This window comes from Lynx rufus, unplaced genomic scaffold (assembly GCF_022079265.1).
Source record: "Lynx rufus isolate CCGP_SWC_20201006 ecotype Redwood Valley unplaced genomic scaffold, mLynRuf1.p SCAF_38, whole genome shotgun sequence".
Classification (NCBI taxonomy): Eukaryota; Metazoa; Chordata; class Mammalia; order Carnivora; family Felidae; genus Lynx; species Lynx rufus.
Window position 1 is genome coordinate 3,097,303 of NW_025814854.1, and position 27,101 is coordinate 3,124,403.

General features: G+C 52.0%; 1 protein-coding gene across 3 annotated transcripts in view; it reads right to left on the reverse strand.

The window, feature by feature from the left end:
* Positions 1 to 27,101, reverse strand: part of PCGF3 (polycomb group ring finger 3) — a 56,623-nt gene that overhangs the window by 17,232 nt on the left and 12,290 nt on the right. For 2 of the 3 annotated variants that reach the window (XM_047094192.1, XM_047094194.1), the window contains exons 2-8: positions 23,461 to 23,501; positions 22,987 to 23,139; positions 18,543 to 18,660; positions 16,933 to 17,029; positions 13,482 to 13,537; positions 4,274 to 4,384; positions 3,247 to 3,335 (exon numbers count right to left, since the gene is read on the reverse strand). In XM_047094192.1, the coding sequence (XP_046950148.1) occupies positions 3,247 to 3,335; positions 4,274 to 4,384; positions 13,482 to 13,537; positions 16,933 to 17,029; positions 18,543 to 18,651 (462 nt within the window). In that variant the 5' untranslated portion in view covers positions 18,652 to 18,660; positions 22,987 to 23,139; positions 23,461 to 23,501. The remainder of the gene's footprint in view (positions 1 to 3,246; positions 3,336 to 4,273; positions 4,385 to 13,481; positions 13,538 to 16,932; positions 17,030 to 18,542; positions 18,661 to 22,986; positions 23,140 to 23,460; positions 23,502 to 27,101) is intronic. The other variant, XM_047094193.1, reaches the window with a different exon arrangement.

Here is a 27,101-nt window from a genome sequence, read left to right on the forward strand (position 1 = left end):
ACATATGTGTTCTTCCTATCCCGACTTTCTTAAGGGTTTTTATAAAGAAACGATGCTGTATTTTGTCAAATGCTTTTTCTGCACCTATTGACAGGATCATATGGTTTCTATCCTTTCTTCTACTAATGTGATATATCACGTTGATTGATCTGCAAATACTGAACCAGCTCTGCACCCCAGGAGTGAATCCCACTTGGTCATGGTGAATAATTCTTTTAATATTAAAAACATCAAAAAAGCCGTATATGAAAGGCCTACAGTTAAAAACTGAGAGCTTTCCCCCTGAGATCAGGAACACAACAGGGACGTCCACTCTCACCACTGTCATTTAACATAGTGTTGGAAGTCCTAGCCAATCAGACAACAAAATGAAATAAAATGCATCCAAATTGGCAGTTCGAAGAAGTCAAACTTTCACTTTTTGCAGATGACATGATACTGTACATGGAAAACCTAAAAGACATCACCAAAAAACTGCTAGACCTGATATGTGAACTCTGCAAAGTCACAGGATATAAAGTCAATGGACAGAAATTGGTATACACCAATAATGAGGCAACAGAAGGAGATACCAAGGAATCAATCCCGTTTAGAATTGCACCAAGAACCACAAAATACCTAGGAATGGGGCCCCTGCATGGCTCAGTCAGTTAAGCAGTCAATTTTGGCTCAGGTCATGGTCTCGTGGTTTGTTGGTTGGCCTCTCTGCTGACAGCTCAGAGCCTGGAGCCTGCCTCGGATTCTGTGTCTCCCTCTCTCTTTGCCTCTCCCTCACTTGTGCTCTGTCTCTCAAGAAGAAATAAATGCTAAAAAAAATTAAAAAAAAAAAACACAACCAAACAACCTAGGAATAAACCTAACCAAGGAGGTAAAACATCTGTATGCTGAAAACTATAGAAAGCTTATGAAGGAAATTGAAGAAGACACAAAGAAATGGAAAAACGTTCCATGCTCATGGGTTGGAAGAACAAATACTGTTAAGATGTCAATACTACCCAAAGCAATCTATCTACACATTCAATGCAATCCCAATCAAAATAGCACCAGCATTCTTCACAGAGCTAGAACAAACAATCCTAAAATGTGTATGGGATCACAAAAGACCCCAAATACCAGATGTTGAAAAAGAAAACCAAAGCTGGAGGCATCACAATCCCAGCCTTGTAGCCTGTACTACAAAGCTGTCGTCATCAAGACAGTATGGTACTGGCACAAGAACAGACACATAGATCAACGGAACAGAATAGAGAACCCAGAAATGGACCCACACACGTATGGCCAACTAATCTTTGACAAAGCAGGAAAGAATATCCAACGGAATCAAGACAGTCTCTTTAGCAAATGGTGCTGGGAAAACTGGACAGCAACATGCAGAAGAATGAACCTGGACCACTTTCTTACACCAGACACAAAAAGAAACTCAAAATGGATGAAAGACATGAATGTGAGATAGGAAACTATCAAAACCCTAGAGAAGAAAACAGGCAACAACCTCTCTGACCTCAGCTGCAGCAACTTCTTACTCGACACATCTCCAAAAGCAAGGGAATTAAAAGCAAAAATGAACTATTGGGACCTCATCAAGATAAAGAGTTTCTGCACAGTGAAGGAAACAATCAACAAAACTAGAAGGCAACTGACCGAATGGGAGAAGATATTTGCAAATGACATATCAGATAAAGGGTTAGTATCCAAAATCTAGAAAAAACTTATCAAACTTAACACCTGAAGAACAAATAATCCAGTGAAGAAAGGGGCCAAAGACATGAACAGACACTTTTCCAAAGAAGACATCCAGATGGCCAACAGACACATGAAAAGATGCTCAACATCACTTATCACCAGGGAAATACAAATCAAAACCACAGTGAGATACCACCTCACATCAGTCAGAGTGGCCAAAATTAACAACTCAGGAAACAACAGATGTTGGTGAAGATGCGGAGAGAGGGGAACCCTCTTGCACTGTTGGTGGGAATGCAAACTGGTGCAGCCACTCTGGAAAACAGTGTGGAGTTTCCTCAAAAAATTAAAAATAGAACTACCCTATGACCCAGCAATAGCACTACTAGGAATTTATCCAAGCAGGAGTGCTGATTCACAGGGGCACATGCACCCCAATGTTTACAGCAGCACTATCAATAATAGCCAAATTATGGCAAGAGCCCAAATGTCCATCAACTGATGAATGGATAAAGAAGATATGGTTTATATATACACCGGAATATTACTTGGTGACGAAAATGAACGAAATCTTGCCATTTGCAACAACGTGGATGGAACTGGAGGGTATTATACTAAGTGAAATAATTCAGTCAGAGAAAGACAGATATCATATGTTTTCATTCATATGTAGAATTTGAGAAACTTAACAGAAGACCATTGGAAAAGGGAACGGAAAAGTAAGTTATAACAGAGAGGGAGGCAAACCATAAAAGACTCCTGAATACAGAGAACAAACTGAGGGTTGATGGTGGGGGTAGAGGGGTGGGCAGGAGGGGAAAACGGGTGACGGCATCGAGGAGGGCACTTAGGATGAGCACTGGGTGTTGTATGTAAGCGATGAATCACGGGAATCTACTCCCGAAGCCAAGAGCACACTGTATACGCTGTATGTTAGCTAACGTGACAATAAATTATAATAGATACACAGATAGAAAAGACAAAAAAAAGACAAAAAATATGATTTGCAAATATTTTCTCCCACTCTGTGGCCTTTTAATTTTCTCACTGGTATAGGATGCTGTATTAAAAGCTGGGTAGGAATGGCTATAGGGCTTGATCAAATGCTCTTAACAGCATCTCTGTGATTGTTTTCTTTTTTAAATTGGTAATGCAGTAAATGACGTCTGCACAGATTTTCCTCAATGTTGCACTTTTTCTTTTCCTTTAATACATGACTGGACCGTACCTTCTTTTATATAATATGGGCACATGCACGGAAAAATGCCCGGCACCAAATTTTCCCACCTGTGGAGTGATGTGTGGAGAATGGACTTTAATGTTTTTATATTTAAGATGTTTTATAGTAAGCATATATTACTGTGGCAATTAAAAAGAAAAAAGAAAGAGAAGGAAAAACTAAGACGTTGGACGTTTTAACATGTCTACTTGGCTGTTTGGCCTTTCCTTCCTAAGTGGAGGGAGCCCCCTGCGGGACAGTCCGCAGCACCTCTCTCGCTGGGACAGGTACGAGGCACCTGCAGGGGGCGGGCGGGGCGGCCATGGAGGCAGAGCGCCACCTACCTGCTCATCGCTCCTGTGGTAGTCGTTGTCCTCCTCCTGCTTCTCCTCCGCGGCCTCTTTGTTCGAACTGTCATCTGCTTTGGTTTCACCTTTCAGCAAAAACAGAAGACACTATATTATGAAATCCAGAATGTTAAACCATTACTTTTTTAACTGTACGGTATACTCAAAATGCTATAAAAATTCACTCAAATAAGACAGTTGCACCTTTAAGAGCATATGCAACTGGGGAGAGCTGGTCTCCAAAGCACCTGCTAAAACTCCGTATTCTGTAAAGTGCAGGGGCCCCAGGAAGCTGAAGTCAGCTGTGCATGGGTCTGTGAGTGTGTGAACAAGGGCACAGCAGGGTGACAGGGACAGTGAAAGGGGCAGAGAAACCCCCCACACCCAATACTATTCAATGCTTAACACACCAACTACCCACGAGTAATGCAGGACTCCCACAATATTTATTGTTCCAACACTACTTTTAAAATGAAGACTCCGTTGTACGTAAGAAGTTGGGACAAGACCCCTGGCTTCCCCAACAGCCCCTAACTGCCTTCCTTCCGTCTCTGCAGGGCTCCACCTTTCCCAGGGGTCCCAGCCAGGACTTCTCCTTTCTTCTAAGATTATGGGAAACACACAGAGTGGTCTAGAAGCTTCTCAGGAATCCCTGTGCTCACTAGAAAAGTACCATGGCATCAAAGATTTGAATAATTTGTTACGGCACGTCGATTTAAAAATACCACTAATTTTTCAGTGAATCCAAATGGCATTTTGCCATTCTACAACAGGACAGTTGAGGGGAAGTCTCAGGAGGCCCGCCTGCACTGCACCCCACCTCCAGGTACTTTCGGGGCCCCCATGCTTCCCTCACTTCGCCTACACAGGACCCCTCTGTCCACAAGCCGTTTCTCAGCTCCGCCCCGCATTCCCATCGGCACCAGGAGTGCCGGAGGACGCTGGAGGGAGGCACAGGGCCACCTGAGAAAGGGGCTCATAATAAAGGCCGGCCTTGGCAGCAGGTGTGCAGAAGCCCACTCACCGTTCCGATGGGGATCTAGGTGCTGTTTCGCAGAACAGGTCTCCCCCTTGATGTCTCCAGGCACTTCCATGCCTAACTTGTGGTAGAATTCCCTCTGTTTTCTCATTTCCGCTATTAAAAATGAATATATACTCTTTAATCTTAAGGAGGCAACGAATTACATTAAAATGCTGTTCACAAACACCACATGAAGAAAACGACGGATCGGGATTGGGAGGTTTCGACGGCTGCCACTAATGAGAAGATAAATCTGGACCGAATCCTCGGGATCTTGGAGCGGCTGCCACCCCGCCCCGTCGATGCATAGACTCCCGGCTGCAGGACGGGGCAGCTGTGTGAAGAGACGACCCCCCCCCCGCCCCCATCCCCCCCCACCCCCAAGACCCAAGACTGCTGTTTTCAACATGTGGCGTCTGGTCAACATTCTGGGACTCCTCAGGGGCACAGCAAACACGACCCGCTGACCTCTAGGCTGCTCAGTAGGAGACTCGGGCCTTCTAGCACCTCACGCCTACGGCCACAGCTTAGAAACCAGCAGTGCCCCTGATTCGCACTGTGCTTTCACAGCTAGATGGCCACCCAGGTGTGCCCGGCGGTGTGTAAACGCTGCCCCCTGGTGTCCGTGGCCAGGCATCACAGCTCGCCGCATCCGGAGGAGGAAGCCAGAGGAAGGTTCCTTGGGGAACAGAGGCCATCCACCACGGGGCCCTGTGATCTCCTCCTCAGAAGCCATGCCAGTCAGCATTCTTGCTCCCCACAGTCAGCACTCCAGTCACTGCTGGCTACGCCGGAGGAGGCTCCCCAAACGGAGCGGGGACCGGGCCGGACAATGAGAGGGCAGGAGCGTAGGACACAAGGCAGCTACGGATGGGCTTTTAGCAACAAGTGACTCTGAAGCGAACACCCGGGGAATGAAGTAAGTAGTCACTGCTCAGGGCCGCACAGCAGCAGCAAAGAAAATTCACACCCAAGTTGCTCCAACTAATAACCTACAAATCACTCTATGAAGAACATTTCTGTGGAGCTCACTTGGTAACTGTTGCACTTTTTACCTGCACGTCTGTCTTCTATACGCCATGAGCTCAACGGAGCCAGGAATACATCTTGGTCACATCTTGGACCCACACAGACGCTTGGCGTGCCCAGTCATGTGGGAGCGCATCGATGCAGGGGGTGGGGCTCTGGCGGAAAGAGGGTGGCCCTCAGAACTGAAGGGACAGCACTGCCGGACTAGAGAGGGATGGGCTGCTGGAACCAAATACGGCAAGTGCCAAACCAAAAGGCTGGTCTGGAAAATTTGGATTAGCTTGAAAAGAAATCAAACAATCCTGTAAGAGCTGGCTCAGGAATAAAGGCGTGAGATGGTGTGGGGCTGTTCCCAGGTTCTCCAAGAAGGGTGACGGAGCCCTGCTGGTCAGTGTGAGAGAGAATTCTCTCCTCACCTGTAGAAATGGGGCAGCTCCCATTACCTTGCTTTAATTCCCATTTAAACATTTTTCACCTGTCAGAATGAAAAAAGATTGAAAATAACAATATTCTCTGCCAGGAATATGCCAGCATAGAAATGTTAACTGGGATGGTTTTCAGCAAGGTAACTTGCTATTTAAGGGGCTCCTGGTGGCTCAGTCGGTTGAGCATCAGGACTCTTGCTTTCTGCTCTGGTCATGACCCCAGGGTCATGGGATCGAGCCCCGGTTCGGGCCCTGTGCCGACAGCGCAGAGCCTGCTTGGGATTCTCTCCCTCTCCCTGTCTCTCTCTCTCTGCCCCGCCCCTGCTGGCGCACACCCTCTCTCCAAATAAATAAACCTTAAAAAGATGATACAGATCATATTTACCGATGTGGAGCCAGCACCACGATATGCTGTCATGCAAACGACAGGTTATGTGATGTCATAGGTAAAAATTCCAAGTCGTAATCCTGGTGTGACTACCATGCTGTGAGAATCCAGGGGAGCGATAACGCAATGTGACCCTGGGCACAAGCCAGTGTCCCTTCCTGACGCTCTCGGCACCTCCTCAATGACGAAGGGCACCTACGGGGCCCCATGGCCGACCTCACACTCGGGTGTGGAAGGTGGACTGCATTCCCACCCCGGCCCCACCCACGTCCACGTCCACGCTCGCCATTCGGACTCAGCGTCACAGTCAGAGCTCAGGCTGACAAACGTCTCTTAGAGGAGGGGATGTGTGAGCTTAGCAGCAAAACTGTGATATGAGGCAGGCACTTGTATAACAGGAAGAAGGGGCACTTTTATTGAAATATACACACGTCCACAAGCATAGTAAGTAATTGAGTACATTCTTGCTCCTTATCACTTTGAATAAATGGTCACCTGTCAGATTTGGAAAAACAAAAGTTCTCACTTTACCTTCACTGCTGCTCCTTCCTGTGGGTCAGAGTTTCCGACCTATACTTCCTCTGAAGAACTTCGTGGACCTGTTCTTGCAAAGCTGGTCTAGAGACAACAAACTCCCTCCATCTCTGTTTGACTGAGTCTTTACTTCTCCACGTCTGGGGAGTAATTCCTCAGGGTGCAGAATTCTTGGTGGATGCCTTCCTCTCTCAACACTAAACATTTCACCCTCCACTCTCCTTGCAGGCACAGTTTTGGAGAAGTCAGGTGAATTCTGATCTTTGTTCCTCTGCACTCTGGCTTGTTTTTGTTTCTCTGTAGCTTGAAAAGAGCATGCACAGGTGTTGTGCTTTTGGTATTTATCCTGCCTGGTGTTCTCGGAGCTTCCTGGATCCATGGTTGGGTGTCTGACATTAATTTGGGGGAAATCTCATCACTATCATTTCACTGCTGTTCCTTCTCACTCTTCTCTTCTGCTTCTCCTGTTCCCATTACACACACAACACACCTCTGGGGCCATCCCACGTCCTCAGAGATTTTGGCTTTGTTTTAGTGTGTGCTCTTTCATTTTCAGCCTCCGAGTCTCTGTTGACAGGTCCTCAACCTCGAGATTCTTCCACATGCAAGTCCTGTTACTAGGAGGCCCACCTGAGGCTTTCTTCGTTTCTGCTCCAGCACTTTTTGCTCCTTCTCAGCATTTCTATCTCTCTGCTTCCACCGTCACCTGTTCTGGCATGCAGTCCGCTTTACCAGTTAGAGCCCTTAGCATATGTATCACAGTTGTTATTTTATTTTATTTATTTTATTTAAAGATTCATTTTGGAGAGACAGACACACACCGAGTGTGAGCAGGGGAGGGTTAGAGAGCGAGAGACACAGGACCCGAAGCAGGCTCCGGGCTCCGAGCTGTCAGCACAGAGCCCGACACGGGGCTCGAACTCACAAACTGAACCACGAGATCATGACCTGAGCTGAAGCTGCCCAGGCACCCCTATCCCGGTTGTTTTAAATTCCAGTCTGACGACACCAGCATCCCTGCCATGTCTGGTTCTGATGCTTCCTCTGTCTCTAGAAACTGTGTTTTTGTCTTTTAGTGTGCCCTGTGATTTTTTCCTTGTGAGCCAGATGTGATGTGCCAGGGAAGAGAGCTGGTGTGCCCAGGCCCGCGGTGATGTGGGGCAGGGTGGGCGGGGGAAGGGCTCCGTGGGTGGTGCCTCCACACTGACCGTCACCAGAGCTTCCCAGCTGTGTTCTCTCCCTCGGCGGGGAGGGGTGAGCGGAGCTGACCGGCTCCCCTTGCTCAGGTTGGCTCTGGTTAACTAGTGTCCCCGGGGGCAGGCCTTGTTAGAAATATTTCAGAATGGCTCCTTTTCTACCCCCTGCTGGAAGCATGAGAGATTTCTCTCTGATATTTGCTGAGAGACCTCAGCCGAGCTCCTGGAGGTGACGTTCACGATACCGTGAGGCCCTGGCCATGATGACATCTCCTACAGGTTTTCCAGACTTGTCCACACGGGGCCTCCAGCAGCTCCGCAACCACAGCTCAGGTTTTCAGCCCTGAGCTGGTTCCTGCAGAGGCTTCTGCTCCGGGAAGCCGTGTCCCCAAATCCACTGTCAGTCTCTCTACTCTTGACGCAGAACTTTGCTCTGTGTCCCTCCCTCTTTATGATCCAAGAAAGCTGGCTGATTTCTCAGGCTGTTCAGCTTTTTATTTGTTAGAACAAAGTGGAGACTTCCGAGTTCCTTATATGAGGAAGTAGAAACCAGAAGTCACGAAATTCAAAAAACAGTAATTATAACTGAGTACAATTTTTGTAATATAGGCTACTGACAAGAAGAATGGGCTCCTTTTAGGGGGAATAATATTTAATTGGTGTTAAAAGTTAGTGTTCCTTATCATCAAAACTGACTACACGTGTTCATCTCAATGATATTTCACACATTTCATTTTTGGAAGTGTCTTTTCATACAGAAATGCTGACATCAGTCCACAAGCACGTGACTTTGTGTGGCTCGTGCGTCAGCGTGGGGGCGCTCAGGGAGCTCCGTCAGACTCTCCTCCCGGTGCTGGCCTTCGTGGCGCCAACCACAAGCCAGCACACCCGGCAGAGGGCGGACGAAAGCTCCTCCGTGGCACAGTTAATGGACTCTGAAATATGGAAACTGCCTTCGCATGTGTGTTGAGCTCCTGGGCCTGGAGCCAGAGCTCAGATCAGCCTGTGACAAACCTGAATGGGATCAGAGACCTCGCTCCCCCTCTTCTGAAAGCAGGATGTCTGAAGTCACGTAGCACGGACAGCACTCACTGCTGTTGAGCGACTTCACTCGCAACAGAGGTTTGCATACGAGTAGTCCTGTTGTGCCTTATGATGTTGGGCTGAATTCATCCCAACATAATGTTGGGAAACATTATCAAATCTTTAGCAAAAGCTAATTTCCATAGTCATTCCAGGTTAAAGGAACTTCTTTCCATTCCAAAAAACTTCAATTTGTCCTTAGCTCAAAATGACAACAACACACACACACACACACACACTCACCACTACTAAGCCACTATTAAAGTGCCGTCTGGGGGAGAAAGTCAGGGTGTTTAGGCTCCACTCCTGACAAATTGATCTCCCTGGTGACAGTGACATCTGAAAGAGTGAAGGAAGCCTGCCGCGGACTCCGCTGGTTCGGTGACCTATGAAAGACTCGTCTTCCACAGAGTACCTGCTCTGATGCAGAATACGATGCCCTCTGAACACCTCACACTCTTACCAGCTCGGTTAGTCTGTCCGAGTTAGCATCTTCCTGACCCCCAGACGCTTCTAGTGCCGCTGGACGGAACACGTCTTGGCAGACCCCACTTCAGGCTGCACTGAATTAGTATTTTCTCGACCCCCCGGACGACACTCTTGCCCGCAGCTGCTCTCTGCAGACTGTTCAGAGATGTTATTTCTTCAGTCACTTCGGACTCACCAAATGAACAACTGAGCAGACTGGCGACACCAAGGCCAAGGAAAACCACTCAAAACCGCCTGCCTGGTTTTCTCGTGGACCCCTGATGTTGCCTCCCAGAGGCTCCCTCCCCAAAACAAGCCCGTCTTCTCTGGACGCACTGGCTCAGCGGCTACTATCAAACGAGATCTGATTAACTTACGTTACGAAGCGGCTTTCCTCGTTTGGCTTAACAAAGGAGTCAGTCAGAAACCTACTTCGATTGTAGCCTGATATCCACATTTTATTTCCGCGATGAGGTATTCCGTTTGATATTTTCAGTTCTTTCCAAACGTCGCTTTCCTGTGCGTTGGGAGCGCCGTGTACTCGTCTGGTGATGCCTGCACACGCTCTGCCCCTCCAGCTCGGCACGGCCGCGCCTCATGGCGCAGTCGGCTCACGGGCACAAAACCGTCCACGCTTCACTGTGGCTTAAAAGGGCAACATCTGAAGTCCATACCTCCCTTCTTCCTGTTTCGACATGACGGGTACGAACTGGCAACAAGGAGAGTCGCACCAGTGGCGCACATGGCTCCTGAAACACCGTCGAGTTAGCACTGCGTTTCTGAGCTCTGCAGCGCGAGGAGCGGCCACGGCGCACATCCCGTCGGCCGCCGGTTGCTGCTCTGCGTCGTGACGTGAACACAAACGGTACAGGAGCGAGCGAGCTGTGATTTTCACATCACAAGTATTACTGACTTTTTTCTAACCATTTAAAAGTATAAAAAGCATTCCTGGCTCACAAGCCATGGAAAGAGGGGCATCAAGCCCGATCTGGCCTGCAGTTTGCCCACCCTGTTCCAGCCAGGGCGAAAAGGCAAGAGAAAGAAATAATGCAGAAGCCTTGGCCTAGCGATTGCACTTCCAGAATAAAGCCAAATACATCCACCCACATCCACACAAAATTACGCGAAAGGTGTCACCGCACCCCCTCTTCTGTTAAAGCCAAGGACGAGAACGTCCTGAGTGTCCCTCAGGAGGCATACGGGAGTGAGCAAACCCCACGCAGCCACCCTCACGACAGGGCCCAGCCCGGCGTCCCGGCCATGCCGGCAGAAGAAGCCAGCTGGGCAGTGTGAGGCAAAGAAGGGAGGGGGTGGCTCAACATAAAAAAATAATTTGATAAATTTTATAAAATGTTGCCTCTTTGGGGCACCTGCAGGGGGGCTCAGTCAGTTGAGCGTCTGACTCTTGACCTTGGTTCAGGTCATGATCTCATGGTTGGTGGAATCGAGCCCCGTGTCGGGCTGGGTGCCGACAGTGTGGAGCCTGCTTGGGGTTCTCTCCCTCCCCCTGTCTCTCTCTGTCCCTCCCCTGCTCGCGTGCATGCATGCTCTTTCTCTCAAAGTAAATAAAAACTTAAAATGCTGCCTCTAAAAGACAGGTTTTTAAAAACTATTGAAAAAGGAAACAGACCACTGAACAATGAACTCTCCGGCAGAAAGGCCTCGTCTACAAGGGAACAGAGAAACAGACTTGGTGCGGGGCCAGCAGCGGGGAGCGAACCCCGGGGAGCGGCCACTCGGGAGGCCTGGACGGCGGCACGGGCAGGCGTCCTGCTGCCCCCGGCCCTTGTCAGCTGAAGCTCGTCTGCCAGGAAGGGGCCTCCGTCTGAGAAACCGGGTTTGCGACCGTTGGCACAAGCAGACAGTGTGGAGGAAGCCCTCCCGCCGGGAAGGGTCTCCTTCTACTTAGGGGCAGCAAGCGACCGAGAGCCTGAGCAAGAGAGAAGCTGAGAGCCTGCTGGAAGAGAAACCCTGCCCGAGGGGCAAGAGGGGGCACGTCCCACATGTAGGGTCATCACACACCCGCACCATGTTCTTCACAAACAAACCCTCCACTACAACTCTGTCACCGGGCGACCCCTACTCTGAGGGCACCTGGACTCCGTGGGGAGATGGCCGGCACTGCCCGGGGCAGGAAGTCAACAGGAGGAGCCTGGGACCCGCCCGGTCACCCCAGACTCCCAGGGCAGTATCGGGAGCTGCCAACGGGGGAGGGGGGGAATGGGGGGGGGCGCGAGCTTCAGAAAGGACAAGGACCACGAAGCACTGTGAACACACGTGTACATTTACACGGCCCTGACCGGGGCCGGAGGGGCCAGAACTAAGGCAGCGTGCCGCGCGCAAAGGAAAGACAGGCTCCGATCTGCCGGTCGGTACAAAACGGGCCTCAGGAACCCCGCGGTCCACCTGGCATGCGGGCCGGGCTGGGCGCCAGGACAGGCACGGGTTGGCCACTTCTAACGAATCGTGGACTGATGCTCTGCCGGGGCAGGGCGGCTGGGGTGACACGGGAGCCAGGCCGACTGCACCCGTCCAGGCGGAATAACCCCCGGGGGTGGGCTTCCCAAAAACACGAGCCAGAATCCTGTCAGGCCTGCAGACGCCGGCGGTTCACAGGAATGGGGCCTCCTCAACAAGTCCAGACTTGGTGACAGGAGGGGCTGAGAGGGGGCAGAGCAGTCGGCCTGGGGGCTGACCTGACCTGGACCCTGATTAAAATAAACGACAACAAGGAAACTCAAAACATGTGGTGTTCACGAGGCAGCTAGAAATGCTGACGCTGAGCAGGTACTTGATCCTAAGGGATTACTATTACTTCCCTAGGTTTACGAAGTGTTGTGGTTACTCGTGTTACAAAGAGGGTATCTTCTGGGACAGGAAGACGGCTGGAAGCAGAGGATGAAACGGGCCTCTGCGTGAGCTGCAGGGGCTGGGCAATAAACACATGGGCTTCTACATGTGGTTCTGCTTGCTCTTATGTTTAAAACACCCTGTGATCATTGTTCAAGGTACTGGCATTTTATTTTGACGTATTCTTTGCCTTTTCTGAGGACTCAAAAACTTTTAGGTATCAAAAGATTGTTTCCGTCCGCATTCTACGGGAAACTTGAATTCTTCTTGTATGAGTGAATTGGTGAATGGCACAAAAAAGACCTTACCAATATTATTCTTTAAGTTCTGTACGAGGGGAGCCTGGGTAGCTCGGTCGGTTAAGCCTCCGACTTCGGCTCAGGTCGTTATCTCACGGTTCGTGAGTTTGAGCCCTGCATCGGGCTCTGTGCTGACAGCTCGGAGCCTGGAGCCTGCTTCGGATTCTGTGTCTCCCTCTCTTTCTGCCCCTCCCCCACTCACGCTCTGTCTCTGTCTCTGTCTCTCTCTCAAGGATATATAAACCGGGGGGGGGGGGGGGGAACAGTTCTATAGGAAAAGCCAGGTGTAATATCTTTCTCTTGATCTAAGGTAGTAAGCTGTATTTTAAATTTTAACCCTCTTCCGAAACATTACAATGAGAAGACACAGCCCTTGCAAGTGAATCCCTAACATATCTTATCTTTAAAAGAAAGTGTACCTGAGCTGTATCAGCCAGCACCACCACGCCCGCCCACCATCAGACCCTGAGTGGGATTCTGAGGCCAGTGTCTCCCTCCCCTCCCCCATCACCAGCCCCACAAAGAGGGGGAGCAACAGTCTCTGCGTTCGGAATTGCAGAAAAGGTTGAAAAAGAACAGCCATTTCCACCTTGAGGGTATTCACACTGCATAATGTTTCTTCTTCATTCTCAGTGAGACTTGACTTTAAATACAGTCAAACTTTATCCACACACTTGTTACCGGCTTCACGTCCGTGTGCGTGTGACTGAGGAGGCTGCCCCCGTGCCCTGCTGTGCCCCCACTGCCCCAACAAGGCAGCACGCTCGGCAAGACAGAGACAGTGGGAGAAGCCAGCCACACGGCGCTCACGAGTTCAGAGCAGGGACAAGCGAGATGGTGCTGTTCCCAAAGAGGGTACGGGGCTGGGACCCCCAGGAGCAAAGTGCTCAGGGGCTGAGCCGCAGACTCAGGGGTCCAGGTGGACGTTCTGACACTTACCTTCCTGAAGGCCTGGAACCAGTTTGTAAACAATGTCCTGCATGGTTCTGTCATGACTGGCAAAGAGAACATAACAGGTGAGGTTAGCTAGAAACGCCACTTCCACAATCCGTGCGCATTTTCCATTAACGGTATCAGACTCCACAATCGCGAATTTGAAATTTTGCTTGAGTTTTGCTTCTAGTTTGCACTTAAAAAAATGTTTGTGCTAGCAAAAGTTATAAACAACCTGAATCAATGTATCATTTAATTCAGGTTCTAGAAGTTTCAAGGAATGGCGGCACAGACAAGACCCTCTAGATGATGAGTGCCCTCTGCCTGCTGAACGTGGTCCGGACACCCAGAGATGCGGCCTCCAGGGGCCACACAGGCCCCCACCCCCACCTCTTCCACCGGTGCCTCCTGGGCCTCCACCAGACAGGAAACTTTTCTTTCATGTTCTGAATAATGTAGAGGAAAGGCCCTAAGATCAGGCCCTCCCTGTGGTCTTTAAGATCTACCTATAAAGGTTTTCTGAAAAGGCTTTATATAAGCACAGTATTTCAAATATAGTTTCTACTCCAGTTTGCTATTTTTAAACATAACTTATTAATATGTTTAAGTAACTTTTCAAATCAACGTTAATTTTCAAACATCATGCGTTAAAATGAAAACCTGTAAGTACCCAGACAAGTAGCATGTAAATAACGGACAAACGATGGGGTTCCACAAAACTTCTAGACATTTAGCTGTCAGGGCTAGTCCAGGGCCGGGCACACAGCAGCCACTCAATGGGCTCACGGTTAGGCCACAAACGGCGGGTGACCAGGGCCTGCAGAGACCCTCATTCGCCATTTCCAGGAAGAACTTTTAAGTTCTAATAGACATCAGTCTGACATCTCAGCCTGTGTTGTGGCAGACCAAAGCAGGGTTTCTCAAATTTCCGACCACGATGCACACGTGCCCACAGCGAAGATGATGGACCACAGCCGGCCCGCAGCACGCAGGACACCCCCACGGCTTTGTGGAAAGCTCCCCCCACTGCACGAGGAGAGGACGGTGGAGAGATCCCCGCCACAGAGCTTGACTCTGGGTCCTCCGAATGACCGTGCCAGGCCCTGCCTGCCTGGCCACAGACCCATAGGGCCGAGGGGAGGGGTTGGGGGGGCTCTCCTTGGAAAGGGTGCTGGCGGGCAGGACAGAACAGTACAGCGCGCTTCTCCTGGTGTCAGCCACATCCAGGCTCTTGGAGGGGGCAGCCCCTTGAAATAGGCTTTCGTGTTTACACTCTAGGCCACAGGCCACACACCCTCTCCCAGCCCTTCGCTTGTGCCGAGGTCTCTCCTGGGCCCACGTGACAAGAGCCCTTGGCTTTAAGATGAGGCCTGAAGTGTGGAGCTGCCTCAGGGATCCAACAGGCACCAGGAGCTCAGGCCCAGCACCCGCCTGCGGCCAGCACCACTCGGCATCATCCCACCTCGTAAGGCCTAAGTCACTGCCCGGGGCCCCGCACGGTGCCACCAGGCCCCGCTGCCCTGCCCTAACTGCCCTCTCCCCACACTGCCCCAGCCCCAAGCTGAAAGCCCTTCCCTTGGGGCAGCTGCACAGTGGGGGGTAGCGAATCAGAGCAGGAGGCCGGGCCAGGTGTGGCTGGAGAAGCTGTGTCAGGAACAAGGCTCTGAGCCAAGTGCAGAGTTGGCATCAGGAGGGGAGAACACGAAAACCACCCTGGGCAGAGCACAGGGAGCAAACAGCAAGGGACGGGACTGCCAGGAAAGAGCCACCCTGGAGCCCAGGGCCCACAGCAGGCCTTGGGGCTGCGCATCTTTCCCAGCTCTGCACCTCCGTCTCGCTGGCCCTGGCCCTCTGGACCCAGGCCTGCACACCTGGCCAGCTCTCTTCCCATCGGCCCCCTCCTGTGTGTTAGCAGGCTAGGCTCTGCCTGGAACACTGGGGTCTCAGATTGCTAAAGGGCTTCAGTTCTCCAGACAGCCCTGCCTGCTGTCTCCCCGGAGCACGGGGGTGGGGGTGGGGGCAGGGTCTCCACAGCTTCCCACGAGCACGAAGCCCCCACCACCACCTGCCTTCTACAGTTCATGTCAGGAAAGCAACCCCGTGCTCTGCAAGACTATGCCCCCAACGCAGGTAACGTGCACACACTGCCAACAATTAGTACCCAGAGCATATAAAGCATTTCTTCAAAGCAAACAAGTAAAATAAAGAACCCAAGAGAAAAATGAGATGTGAAGAGACATCTCCCGGCAGCCCGAGTGGCCAGGTGACATCTCAGAAAGGACCGTGCTCACTGGTAATCAGGGCGACAGGCCAAGATACCCTACGGAGCCACCATGTGGCCAGAACGCAGTCCACAGGCACCCACAGGGCACATCAAGACGGTGCACGGCCCAGCAGCCCAGCAGCGCACAGGAAGGCACGGGAGCTCCACAGCTCAGCAGCCTGCGGAGGGCTGACAGAGGGGGGACACCTGCACGGGAATGCCCAGAGCAGCACGGAGGGCCCACAGAGGACACCCTGATGTCCACCTGCACAGACCTCCCCACTAACAGAGACCAGTCTGGAGAACAGGCTGGGTCAAGGGCAAGGGCCACGAAAACACAGCTGGTTCCCCATGTAGCGAGCCGGACCACAGGAGACTAAGCTATGTTGTGTGGGGACAGCGGCCAGGGTGGGGCGGGGGCTTCTGGGCCTGGTGATTTCTACTTCTCCATCTGGGAGTGGTTTCTTGCTGTGCCGCTATAAGCCATTCATGTGTTTTTAAACGCCTTGTGCGCACACGACATACTTCACGACTTGGGAAGTGGAGAGACACACGTCCCTCTCTTCCTTCAAAACATATATTCAGCCCTACCTCTGCTGCTCCCATGTGGTGCAGGCAGCGCTTGGCTTCCTTTAGAGAGCCCCCCGCCCCCCCCCACCCCCCCGGCCAAATCTGAAGTCATTTAAAACTCTGCATAAAAGCCATAAGGCAGCACTTCCTGCCCATCATAGCCTGACCCCCAAGTCTGGTCGTGCCAACTCCCTGGCGCCTCCCTCACAAATGGTGCTGATTCCAAGGGGGTCCGATCTCCCCGAAACCAAAGGAGGTGACTCCTTGCAGCACCAGCTGCAGGGAGCAAGACGCAGGCCACACACAAAGGGCAGCCACGCGGGACCTAGGACCACTTGTCCCATGACAGGAAGGTGGACCAGGGGCTGCTATCCACTTCAGAGTAAACTTCAGCCAATTTATTGCAAGACTAGTGAAATACAGGTGTGTCCTGAGGTTCCTCAAAATACTCAATTTGAGCAAATATTCCTGGAAACTTGTGGGAACAGCCCCAGCGCTCACTGGCCTGACTCGGCTGGATCGGCTGCCGTACGTGGTCACACGTGTCCCGTGCTGGGCGGGTCCCTGACACACCGGGAGATGCCGGAAGCTGTGGCTTTGGGACCGGAACCTGGGCACACTTACCCAATGTACTGCAGCGGGTGGCTCTGGTGAATCACGATCCTACACGTGGGGCAGGTGTTGTTCTCCTCCAAATACTTGACCAGGCAGCTCCGACAGACTGCAAAAGCACACTTGTGTCAGAAAGTAACCGGGGAGGGAGATGCCAGCACCCCCTCGGGCTCGGCACACACGGGGGCTGAGGCGCAGGCCACCTCGCACGTGGCTGCTGTGATGGAGCAGCCACCTCTCAGGTCTCAGCAACGACGGAGAAGCCCCAGGCGCTCAGTCAGCGGCCTCACTCGGCAGATTTGAGGTGCAGGGATAAGAGGGGCGAAGAACCTAAGTGAATAGGTGTTCAGAGGCCAAGAGCTGAGAAATCATCAGAAAGTACTTGTCTCCCCCAAATATCTTCACCATAGGGGCCAATAATTACAGTTTTCATGTGTGTAAAAAAAGATCACAAGATTTTCTTTGTACACCAAAATTCAAGGCAATTCAATGAAAATAATAATCCAAAAACTACAGTTACCTTTAAAATGAAAGTTCTACCTAAGGGGTCAAATATTTTATTTCCTGAAGTGGAAAACACACAGTCAAAAGTCATCTGCATTACACGCACCGGCTGTATTGCAAAGACCCTATCTACACGGCGTGCCTACCACAGCCAGCGGAGACACTCCGGCCTGACTCCTCAACCACCCCAGCGGTGACTGTGCTTCGGGGTAAACAGCAGCATCTCCTGCTGAGCTGGGGCATTAAAACCGCAAGCTCAGCACAGCTAAGAGTCTTCTCAACATCAGAACACGGGCTTATTAGTCGTGAGGAGCCGAACCACATTCTTGTGTTTAAAACGTTTAAGGAATTCATTTGGAAAAATTTAAAAAGTAAGCATTTCTGTCCACTAGAAATGAATATTCTGTCATAACAGTTACTGGTTTTGCTGTTATATAGAAATAATTAAATTTTTCCTGTACTTAGCTTTCCTAAATGGTATCTCTACTGAAATTACCCACAATGTTTTTAATTTGAAGTAATTTTTCGGATTTATTTTTAAGATCTTGGGGCGCCTGGGTGGCGCAGTCGGTTAAGCGTCCGACTTCAGCCAGGTCACGATCTCGCGGTCCGGGAGTTCGAGCCCCGCGTCAGGCTCTGGGCTGATGGCTCAGAGCCTGGAGTCTGTTTCCGATTCTGTGTCTCCCTCTCTCTCTGCCCCTCCCTCGTTCATGCTCTGTCTCTCTCTGTCCCAAAAATAAATAAACGTTGAAAAAAAAAAATTAAAAAAAAAAAAAAAAAAGATCTTTATTCCTGCTTCTGTGTTTTGCTTTGTGCTTGAGCTAAAAGCTTTTGGTGGAGAAAGGAAGGAAGGAAGGAAGGAAGGAAGGAAGGAAGGAAGGAAGGAAGGAAGGAAAAATAAGAAACCACAAGTATTAAGAAAGCATAAGGCTGGAAGTTGTCAAAGGCCACGTTCTAGAACATTCCGCCATACACATATGCAGACAGTCCACACACACCTCCCACAGGTGTCAAAGGGAGGTTCTAGATCATTCCACCATACACACATGCAGATAGTTCACACACACACACACCCCCACAGCTGTCAAAGGCCACGTTCTAGAATATTCTCCACGTACACGTATGCAGACACTCGGTCACCGTGGTCGCGTCGATGAGATATCCACTGCACAGGCGGCAGGTGATGTGGGCATTTATGTCCCAGAGTTTAATCTTTCTGGTCAACATCTTTGGCTTCTAGAAGAGAAAACCAGTATCAATATCTGAAAGACTCCCATGTGTTGTCAAAGGCTCAGGCTAAATGCAAATCAAGTTACGGCACATCCTTCCAGGAGGGCACAGCATCATGTGGACAGAGGCTGCCACCTGCCACGGCAGGTCCAAGCCACAAAGGCTCCGTGGGCCGACTTCCGTCTGGAGAAGGAACTGCCAAAAGTCCTCTCACAGAGGACTGGGACCGTCCCGCCGCACACCTGATGGGCAGCACTCTGCAAACGTTACTATCCCCTTAACCACCTGTGGCACTGCCCCTCTCGGCTCCCCTGACCCCTCCTGCTCAGGACTGAGCTGAGGCCAGCTGGTGAGGCGGCAGGCAAGTGAAGGAGGATCGTGAAGGTGCAGGGAGACAGGCTGGGAGGATGAGCGGGCTGTGCTGAGTCTGGGGCAGGAGGCTGAGGGGTCACTCCTAGAGCTTCTGGCTGTTCTGTAAACCTAGGGCATGAATGACCCCAAGGGGCACCAGCAAGGGCAGCACTGGCCAAACCTGAAGGAGAAGCAAAGTCCTTCGATGAGACCCTGATACGAACAGTCACACCACGTGATTCTGACATCAGAAGGGTCAGGAAAGTCAATGTCCAGTCCCGACAAGGCCCAGGGAAGCAGGCAGCAAGAGGGGCCCAGATGTGTCCAGATGGAACAGGAGCCATCCCATTTCTAGACATTTATCGTAATAACTGGACAAGTTCAACAGATGTTTGCCGCAGGGGCACCTGGGTGGCTCAGTCGGTTAAGCATCTGACTGTGGCTCAGGTCATGATCTCACAGTTCATGAGTTTGAGTCCCACGTCGGGCTCTGTGCTGACAGCTCGGAACCTGGAGCCTGCTTCGGATTCTGTGTCTCCCTCTCTCTCTGCCCCTCCCCTGCTTGCACTCTGTCTCTCTCTGTCTCTCAAAAATGAGTAAACGTTAAAAGAAGAAAAAGGAAAAAAAAAAGATGTTCGCTGCAATTGTTTCAAATGGCAAATCACAGAAAACCGCCACCGAGGACTGGCTCGGAAAGCGATTTCATTTAGCCGGCATGAGCTCCAGACCCTCCCCCCCTTCCCTCTGCCCTGTCCAGGGAAAGCCCGACCAGCCCTCCAGGACCCCTCCCCGGGGCTCAGGAGCCTCTTGGCTCAGGAAAGCCCAGGCCCAGAAGCAGGGGGGCACACAGAAGCCCCCGCCTTGGGCCGCCTGCTGATCGCTGTCACTGTCACACAGAACGTCAGCACTGCATACAACATGGCGTCATCAAAGTCCAATCATCTGTGCACCAAAGTGCCGACATGTTGTCTCTATCTCGGGGCCCCTTCCTGCTCTGCTCCAGCTTTCTCCGTCTCCCTGGCTAGACCACAGGCTCCGCGAGGTTGGGTTCTGTCACCGCATCTCCGGAGCTGTGTCAGGAGGTGTAACTACTGTCCTACTACATGTCCTACTCCAAAATCTGCGTGTCACCTCACAAGGCAAAAAGTCCTTGAGCTGGGAGATGGTCCCAGATGACCCCACAGACCCCCTGTCATCACAGGGCCCTTAAAAGGGAGATGGGAGGGTCCGAGTCAGAGAGACTGGGAGTGGTAGGCTGCTGGCCATGAACCAAGGGTGGGGTGCCTGGAAGAGACAAAGATCCATTTTCCCCGAAGCCAGAAGGAGCCAGCCCCGCGGGCACCTTCACTATAGCCCAGTTGAGACCCTTTTGGACCCCTGACGTTTAGAACCGTCAGGTGACACATCTGTGCTGCTGTAGCCACCGAGCCTGTGGCCCTTCATTGCAGCAGCAGCAGGAAACCCACACAAAACGCTGCTCCAGAAAATACTGACAGAACGGATGTCTTCCCGGTAAGATGACTAACAGAAACAGATGCTCCGAGACATCAGAGTCAAAGGCATCACTGAGGGTGGCTGGCCGCGCCCAGTGGCCATCGCGCACACGGCTCCCAGGCCGCCAGCGAGGACATTCACTGCTCAATGCCATTTAAGGAAAATGAAAAAGAAAGCAAACCACTTGGAGGACTTCAGACCCACTTCCATTCACGTGAAGTCCGAGGGCAAATGCCCGCCACGCCCGCCACCGTGCAGCGCGGCACGGAGGCCCGGCCAGGGCTTTTGGCTGGAAGAGGCGGTGAGGGACCCGGAGGGAGCAAGGATCTGTAGGCACACTGTCACCCATCCTGAGACCCAGCGGCACCCACAAACTATCAGAGCAAACGAATGCAATCAGCAAGACCGCCCCACTAACGTCGCTGATGGAACGCGGCGGGTCTCTCGACCACAATACCGCTTTGGGCTTTCCACGGAGAGTGAGGTGGAAGCTGACACTCCTGGGCGTTCGCCCACATCTCTCCTCCCTGCACATCAGGCTGCAGCAGACACACGGTCTCCACTGGAGATGACCCTTCCTAACTCCCTGCAGCGAGGTGTGTCTGTGGGTCAGGGTTCACGGACGTGACTGGGAATCTAGTAAAGCCTGTCCTCAGCGAGTGTGCGCACTGAGGCCAGCCAGGTGACTGACCTGGGAACCCAGCACCACCGTGTGGAGCCAGGAAAAAGAAAGAAAAAAAAAAGACAGAGAACAACCCAAGAGAAGGGAAACCCAGGAATCATCCCAAGCAAAGCAGAGCAGGAAACGGGGCCCTGCCGACATGAAGGACTCTGGCGTGAGGCCCCGCGCTGGCCCCAGGGAGTGCTGCCCTCATGTCCACAGCCCTCTATAGGAGCTGTTTCCAAGCCAGCCACTGAGGATGTGACCACACGCAAATATTCCCGTCAGACAGGAATGTGCTCAGCGACAAAGTGTCTTCCCAACCCCCAGGTAACTGAACCACGAAACGAAAGCCACAACAGTGCTCGCTTCAGTAGCACACACGCTGAAATCAGAACGACGTGGAGAAGACTGGCGTGGCCCTGCATGAGGGTGACAAGCAGATTCATAAGGACAAAACAGAGGCCGCGGTCACGCCGGCACTGACAGGGCCTTTGGCCCCTTTGAGGGACCAGGGTCAGTGTGAGCTCATGCTTATGAGCAGGTGGGTAAAGAGATAAAGACGTGTGGGTGCATGTGGCTGTGGACTCCACACCCCCTCTCCAGCTCTATCCACTGAGAGGGCCTGGGAGTAAGCGCTCCTTGGCAGCCTAGGTCCCAGCTTACAGCACTACCCACCACGAGGAACCAGGGTGCGTGAGTAGGTGACTGACCCAAGGCTGGGCCCGGAAGGTAACACAACTGGAGCAGGGGGACCTGGCCCCAGCTCAAAGGGGCCCCACTAGACACCCCGGGGCAACTAGAACTTCAAGATAAGCAGTAACTATCGTTAGGTGAACAGAATGAATCAGATTATAATCGACAGAATAACCCAGAAGCTCACGAGTCCACAGGGAGACAGATGAGTAAGAAAGGAACACGTCTTTCCAGAAGAAGGTGAGCTGATCGTGTGGAGTAGGAGTCACCACCACCTTAGTAATTGCGGTGACAATTTATTCGGGAGTCACCAGTGGAGGCTTTGTTGAGGAAGAGAAGATTCAGTCTCAAAGACCCCCTACCACTTTTCAGGCAGAGTGAGAGCAGAGCCTCAGTGTGGAGACGCTGCGTAGACGTCACTTACTGAGTGACCAGGTGACAGCAGGTGGGCACCAGATGGGCGGCAGGAGAGCCTTCAAGCTGCGAAAGACACAGCATCCCTCGGAGACTCCCGCTACAAGTCTCACCGCCAGGGAACCCAGGATGAGCCCCGAGGGAGGGAGGTCACCGGGGACAAGGGAAGGTGGAGGGGCGGGCCACCCAAGCACAGCGCCTGGCTGAGGGGACGGCCCTGACAGCCCGGAAGAGGAACCCTCTGCCTGCTGACCACCGCATTCGGAGACGAGAGCGGACTTGAGGGACCCCTGCCGCCGAGTGCCCGCTCGGCCCACGCTGGGCCCCATGGCCAGCCACTGTCCTGCCCCCAGGCCCACAAGGAGTTGCACTCAGGAGGGAAATGTCCACTGTCACCGTCCCTGCACCTCCCATGCTCGGCGGCCCCTGCTCAGCACCGGACACTGGACACCAGGTGGGGGTGCAAATAGCAAAAGGGGTGCAAACCTTTCAGTCCCGCACCCTCCACAAGCTGCACCTGCCGGCAAACCCTGAGACGCCTCGCCTGGCCCGTCTCCGACCTCCCTGCAGGAGGGACACTAGGGGAGGTCGGCAGCGAATGTGAGCACACGGCCCTGTCTCAACGGTGGGCTTCTCACGGCTGTGGACTCCTCCCCACCCGACACCAGTGGCTGTGGGAACGGAGGGTTGGGGACCCTGGGGACACCGTGCCTCACCTCCTCTAGACGTCTTCGGCCCCCTCCTCCTGCCCTCGCATTGGGCGCTCAGGCCGCTGCTCTGACACTGGGGCACCTCGCCAGCGGCCGCACTCTGCCCTGCGGGTCTTCGCTTCCGTGCCTCCCCTCTGTCCCTTGCTCTCTGTCCATCTTCTGGCACAGAAACGCACGTGTTATTTCACGTCTTTTATGTCTGATGCACACAGTCCTGCCATTAAGTTCTTTCTAGAATTTTTAGGTGAGTCCCATGTAGCAAACAACACGACAGAGTCAAGCAGAAGTGTTAATGAAGAGAAAACTTGAATATATGTAAAGTAGCTGTGCCCTAATCTCCTCCAGAGCTGTCAGAGATTACGTGTGAAAGGAGTCAGAAGGAACTGACTTCTTCTATGGCTACCATAATCTCACAAAGTACAATCCAAGGTACATTTAAGCAATTCGCGTGCACTGAAAGAAAATTCAGACCGCACTTACCTGTACACGGCAGCCCGGAGCCCTCTGCTACATCTTGAAGCCTGTGGAGACACACAACCCAGGAGCGTCATCCCACACGTGCTGACCACACAGAGCCCGTGTTCCCCCCACGTCCCCAGACCAGCAGCTTTGGCTTTGCCCAGTTACACCGGTCTGTTCATTTGCTTGCTTAAAACAACCCAGAGAAAAATAAGAATTGAGACAGTGAAGAACCAGGATCGACCAAAGACACACGGGCAGATCTCAGTGGCAGTCTGGTGTCACTGAGGCCCGGGGGCTGGTGGGCTGGAAGGGCGTGGGAGACAGGGGAGTGCACGGGGAGCATGTGGGAGTTGTGGGGGCAGGCAGGGGACATCCCATGTTATGAAGCCCAAGGAGACAGGATGAAGGTCTGTGAAGCCCTACCATCTCGAGGGCAGTCCTACCAAGCATTCAAGGAGCCAAAGCAAACCTACTCAAACAAACCCACTTGGAGAATCAATAAGACAGTATTTTCCAACTCTTTTTATGAAACTAACATCCACACACACCAGACCAGAACTGGAAGGAAAATCAGACTGACCTCACTGGTGGACATTAGTGTCAGAGTCACAGCACGTGGAGTCACCTGAACCAGCAGTGTCTGAGAAGGAGGTTCGTGCCTCACAAGGTAGGTTTACCCCAGACTACAAGGGGGCTTAATATGAGAAAAAGAAGCAATTTCACAAAAGACGAAAAAGGAGAAAAACGACAAGATCTTCCCAAAGATGCAGAGAAATCATTTGATAAAATTCATTATCCATTCATGACTTTAAAAAAACTCTTAGATGCCTGGGTGGCTTGGTCGGTTGAGCGTCCAACTTTGGCTCAGGTCATGATCTCATGGTTCGTGGGTTCGAGCCCCACGTCAGGCTCTGTGCTGACAGCTCGGAGCCTGGAGCTGTTTGGATTTGTCCCCCACTCTCTCTGCCCCTCCCCTGCTTGCGGTGTCTCTCTTTCTCTCTCTCTCTCTCTCTCTCTCTCTCTCTCTCTCTCTCAAAAATAAACATTAAAAAAAAACCCATCAAAAACCTCTTCACCAATTTAGAAGCTAATAAAAATTCTCTAATTTAAAAGAGACACAAACACGAATACGCACTCAAAGGCTTATGCCTGAATGTTCAAAGCAGCTTTATTCATAACAGCCCGCACTGGAAACAGCTACAGTGCCCATCAACGGGTGGTGGGAGTCGGAAAGTGCCCCATCCACACAGCTGGTACTTCTCAGCAACCAAAATGAACAAGGGGCGAGATCTGTGCTGCAGGAAAGAAGCCAGACACGAGGACCACACAGTGCGTGTCCCAGCGCACACACGATTCTAGAAAAGGCAGATTTGGGTGCCTGTGGACCGGCCGGCGGCAGGGACCGGTGGCTGGAAGGCTGAGGGGATGAACAGTCGGGGTCGGGACTGGGGTGCGGTCACAGATGCACCAAGGGACACCAGCCACACCGAAGACTGTGGTGAGCTTCAGGCTGTGTAGACGACACCTCCACAAAAAGTGCATTTTACAATGAAGAAAACTGCCATCAACGCCATCCCCAGTCATGAAACAGGAAAACCGAAACGAAAACCAACTCTTACTACCTCGTAACAGGGATCTCCCCTACCTCACCCCCAAACGATCAACTCCAGGTGGATGAAGCCCACGTGTGAAAGCACAATTCAAAACGTGAGAAGATCCCGGGGAGGACATCATCTTGACCTCCGGGAGAAAAGGTTACCAAACAATCAGAAGGCGCTAACCACAGATGGACCGCCCTAGGAAGAGCAACTTTCTTAAAGAGAAGGGCAGCAGATAATCGAAAACCACAAGAGTGGAAGAGGCCACGGTGGACGAAAACACCCCCGTGGGTAAGACTACAGTCCAGACGGGGCTCGGCAAGGCTGGCCTGGAAACAAAGCGAGACGGGGCCTGCCGCGCCCCCTCACCTGTGTCCCGTCTGTGACCGCTTTGGGACTGAGGACTCTCGACACCAGATGACCCAAAAAGCTAAGGTGTTTGCTGCCCGGTTCTTTACACAAGACATCTGCCAACATCGGCTCCGGACCGTACAAGGAACCACGGGCACTTCACAAAAGGGGAAATCCAAACAAGCATATTTTCAAATGTTCAGCTTCACTAGTAACCCACAAAATGCAAGCTAAACTCAGTGAGGGTGTTACAGGCCCCCCACACCAGCGCACTCTTTTCCCTGGCATCTGCCACCCCCCGACTCCAGCAAACTGCTCTTGACAAGATTCCAGTGACGAGGACGCTACCAACATAACCTGTATCCAAGATCACTGGTCACTGCCCCGACCGTGGTCTGGCCAACCCCTCCAGTCTGAGACCCGAGCCTCTCCCATGTGGCTCCCTGCCGTGGTGCACGGAGGCTGGCTGCACTGGTGCCGGAGCATTCCAGAAGGGCGTGGGTGGTGTGTCAGGCACACCGCGGACCCAGAGGCAGCCATGCTTGTGTGAAGAGGTCCTGCCTCCCTGTCCACTCACCTCGACCCGCCCCTCCAACCAGCCTCCTCCACCACGGACAGTCCTTCCTGTTAGGCCAGTGCCTCCGTCCCGGCCGCTCTGCTGCACACGGCTGCGCGATCCGGAGCACGCCCTCCCTCCGAGCCCCTGGGCACTGCTCAGTGGATACTTCCCCACCCCGCCCTCCCCGTATCACACCCACATCCTGCATTACTGTCCTTTAGGTGAGTACATTGGGTTTCTTTTGCAATATGAAAGCAATACGCACATTTACTGAACGTGATTTGGAAAGTAAAGAATAATATTAAGGAAAAAAAGAACCCTACAACCCTAATCACCAAAAAGGAGCTGTCGTCCTTAGCGTGATGGTGTATTTCCCTCTGTGGGTTCACCCTTAAATACTTTTCACACGTATACACAGATCTCCATCTTTACTAAAAAGCCAACCTCGGACTACAATATGATGCGTTACAATGTGGTTTTTATAACTAGTCAACCACGGGGGGTACCTTCCCGTGCCAGCACACACAGCAAGTGGGCTCCAGAGCTCAGGCCCTCGGGCCTCAGCCGCAGCTGAGTGAGGACAGCGTCATGTGGTGTGCCCTGCCCACAGATGCGAGGCACGATGGCGGCTCCGTGACCGTGGGGTCCCCGACGGAAGCACCCCCTCCGGCTGGTCCCAACTTCCCGTGCGGCTCGAACCCTCCTTAGGCCCACCTGCCCCGGGGACCCTTCAGGAGAAGGGACCTGCATCCACCCCCTTGTGCAAACACCCAGGGGTCATCCCTTCCTTTCGTTAACCACATCTTACAAGAATCTTAAAGTTTTCCAATTATTTTTTTAAAGTATATTTATTTATTTTGCACTAGAGTGAGAACACACAAGCAGGGGAGGGCAGAGAGAGTGAGAGAGAGAATCCCAAGCAGGCTCCGAGATGTCAGCACAGGGCCGACGTGGGGCTCGATCCCACGAACCATGAGATCAGGACTTGAGCTGAAATCAAGAGTCAGATGCTCAACTGACTGAGCCCCCTAGGCGTCCCATCCACTTGCTTTTTCATTAGCTTTGCTAAGTTGTATTTTTCTAGATTATTCATCTATCTACCCCATAACCTTTATTAAACAGCTTTTAAGGAGAAATATTTGACAAAACAA